The following is a 2,581-nucleotide window of genomic DNA, read 5'->3' as shown; positions in this document are numbered from 1 at the left end:
TCAAAGTTTTAAGTCTACACTTTCAATTACTCAATTTTTTCTAAAATTTTCCTAGTATTTAATTAGGTTTAACGACAATGTAGGCCCAATGTTAACCACGTGGCAGACAGCATCACTAATCCCTTTCTTCCCATGTAGGTCCCAACCCTTTAAGAGCTTAAACTCTTATATATTGCCCCCACCTTATATATCACATGGGACCATCATCCTCACCCTTTTTTCTCGTTCATTTTCCACCTTATTGTTCTAAATAATTCTACTACTATTATAGTCATATCATTATTTAATAATTCAAATTTAAAAATATTTCATATACTACCCCGAGATGGTCAACCTAGCCTCTGCATCTATCTGTATACTGTCTCTTTCAATAATCCAGTTGGGTCAACTTATTGAACCTTCGGACCCACCTTCACTCTCTTCCTTAATTCCTTTCCCTTTATATATAAAAAAAAAACCAAAACTAAACACCAAGATAGTAAATAACAATTTCATTAACAAAACCATACTTGTAATGGAAGAACCAACATTTTTGTTTCCACCACCAGACTCCGACCTCGACCTCAGTTTCACCAGCACCACCACCGACCGCACCTTCACCTCCTCCAGCGCCCGCACCAGCTTAGCCCGCACAAGCAGCCTCGCTCTCAGCTTCAACGACCGTCTCTCCACCGCCTCAGCCGCTGCTGGAGCCACCCTTTCCTCCTCAATCACACGCCGCCCCCACCGTAGCTCTGATCCCAACTGGACCGCAATCAAGGCCGCAACAAATCTCTCCTCCGACGGCCGTCTCCATCTCCGTCATATCAAGCTCCTCCGCCACCTCGGCTCCGGAGACCTCGGCCGTGTTTACCTCTGCCGCCTCCGCGACTACGACGGTGCAAACTTCGCTCTTAAAGTTGTTGATAAAGACCTTCTCACTCTCAAGAAATCAACTCACGCGGAAACGGAAGCAGAAATCCTTCATATGCTGGATCATCCTTTTCTCCCGACTCTCTACGCGCGTATCGACGTTTCTCACTACTCCTGCCTCCTGATCGACTACTGCCCCGGCGGAGACCTCCACTCTCTCCTCCGTAAACAACCGGGAAACCGCTTTACACTCTCCGCAGCGCGTTTCTTCGCTGCGGAGATCCTCGTCGCGCTCGAGTATCTCCACGCCCTCGGCGTGGTTTACCGCGACTTAAAACCCGAGAATGTTCTTCTGCGTGAAGACGGACACGTCATGCTTTCGGATTTCGATCTCTGCTTCAAAGCTGACGTTGCACCCACATTTGAATTTGCAGCCAATCATAAAACTCACGTGGACCCCACTTACGGTTGTTTCAGTTATAACATATCACAATCAAAATCAAGATCAAGAGTAACGGCTGAGTTTGTTGCAGAACCAACCATGGCGTTCTCACGGTCGTGCGTGGGAACGCACGAGTATTTAGCGCCGGAGCTTGTTTCTGGCAACGGTCACGGTAATGGCGTAGATTGGTGGGCGTTTGGTGTTTTTATCTACGAGCTTTTATACGGGACGACACCGTTTAAGGGGTGTAACAAAGAGGGCACGCTGCGCAATATAGCGTCTAACGCGGATGTTAAGTTCAATGTGACGGAGAATGAGGAAGTCGGAATGATTGAAGCGAGAGACTTGATAGAGAAGTTGTTAGTGAAGGATCCGAGGAGGAGGCTCGGGTGCGCCAGGGGCGCAACGGATATTAAACAGCACCCGTTTTTCGACGGGATTAAGTGGCCTTTGATAAGGAATTATAAGGCACCTGAAGTTAAGGGATTGATGAGGAGGAAAAAATCGGATTCGAGTTTGAGTTGTGGGAGTAGTAAGAGGAAGAGAGGGTGGTGGAAGAGACTTGGAGGTGTATTGAGAAATAAAGGAGGTAGATTTGAGTTACTTTCTAATTGTAGTAATAATAATAGTTATTATTGTTATGTTAATAATAGTAATAAGATTAGGTAAATATGTAATTGAGCATTAGTTAATAGTGTGACTTTTATAGTTTTATGTTTTTGGAGTGTGTAGTTTTTCACGTAAAATAGAGATTCACAGTTTGTATATGAATGATGAATCAAAATATTGAAGGTTGAAGTTGATGACAAATATGTTTGATTGACCCTACAAATCACGAAACGCTATGAACTATTTTGGCTATTGTGATTAATGATTTTGTTCAGGCTTAATATGTATGTGATCTTTGGTGGATTGATGTTAGGAAATTGCTCAAAATTTCAATAACAGTGAATGTTACACTTGAAGTTGAGGGTATATATTGTTAGGAGAAAACTAACAAGATAACAAATATAAAATGAGTTTGGAGGCATTAATATTCATGTTTCTTGTTTTGATTGCTTAATGAGTAACAATTGAGTCGCCAACTCAATAGTAAAAGGCTAATAACAGGATGAAATTCTACTTACTCTAAGATTGATGTGGTTCAAACGAATTTCAAACATAAAGATCATATAAGAAAGAGATTTATAAGGTATCATGATATTAAAAGATGACTTCTGTTATTTATTTATAAAAATATAAATAGCATTTGAATGCGAGAAAAAAGAAGAAGATGATGATGATAAA

General features: G+C 41.8%; 1 protein-coding gene across 1 annotated transcript; it reads left to right on the top strand.

Annotated features, from left to right (window-relative positions):
* The first annotated feature begins 489 nt into the window (after positions 1-489).
* LOC131630319 (serine/threonine-protein kinase WAG1-like) lies at positions 490-2,124 on the top strand. The gene has a single exon (XM_058901103.1). It carries the CDS (start codon positions 515-517, stop codon positions 1,961-1,963), a length of 1,449 nt encoding a protein of 482 aa, XP_058757086.1. The 5' UTR covers positions 490-514; the 3' UTR covers positions 1,964-2,124.
* Positions 2,125-2,581: the final 457 nt, after the last annotated feature.

Source organism: Vicia villosa, unplaced genomic scaffold, assembly GCF_029867415.1.
Source record: "Vicia villosa cultivar HV-30 ecotype Madison, WI unplaced genomic scaffold, Vvil1.0 ctg.000672F_1_1, whole genome shotgun sequence".
Classification (NCBI taxonomy): domain Eukaryota; kingdom Viridiplantae; phylum Streptophyta; class Magnoliopsida; order Fabales; family Fabaceae; genus Vicia; species Vicia villosa.
Note: the sequence above shows the minus strand (reverse complement) of the source record. Positions and strands in the feature narration are given on the sequence as shown.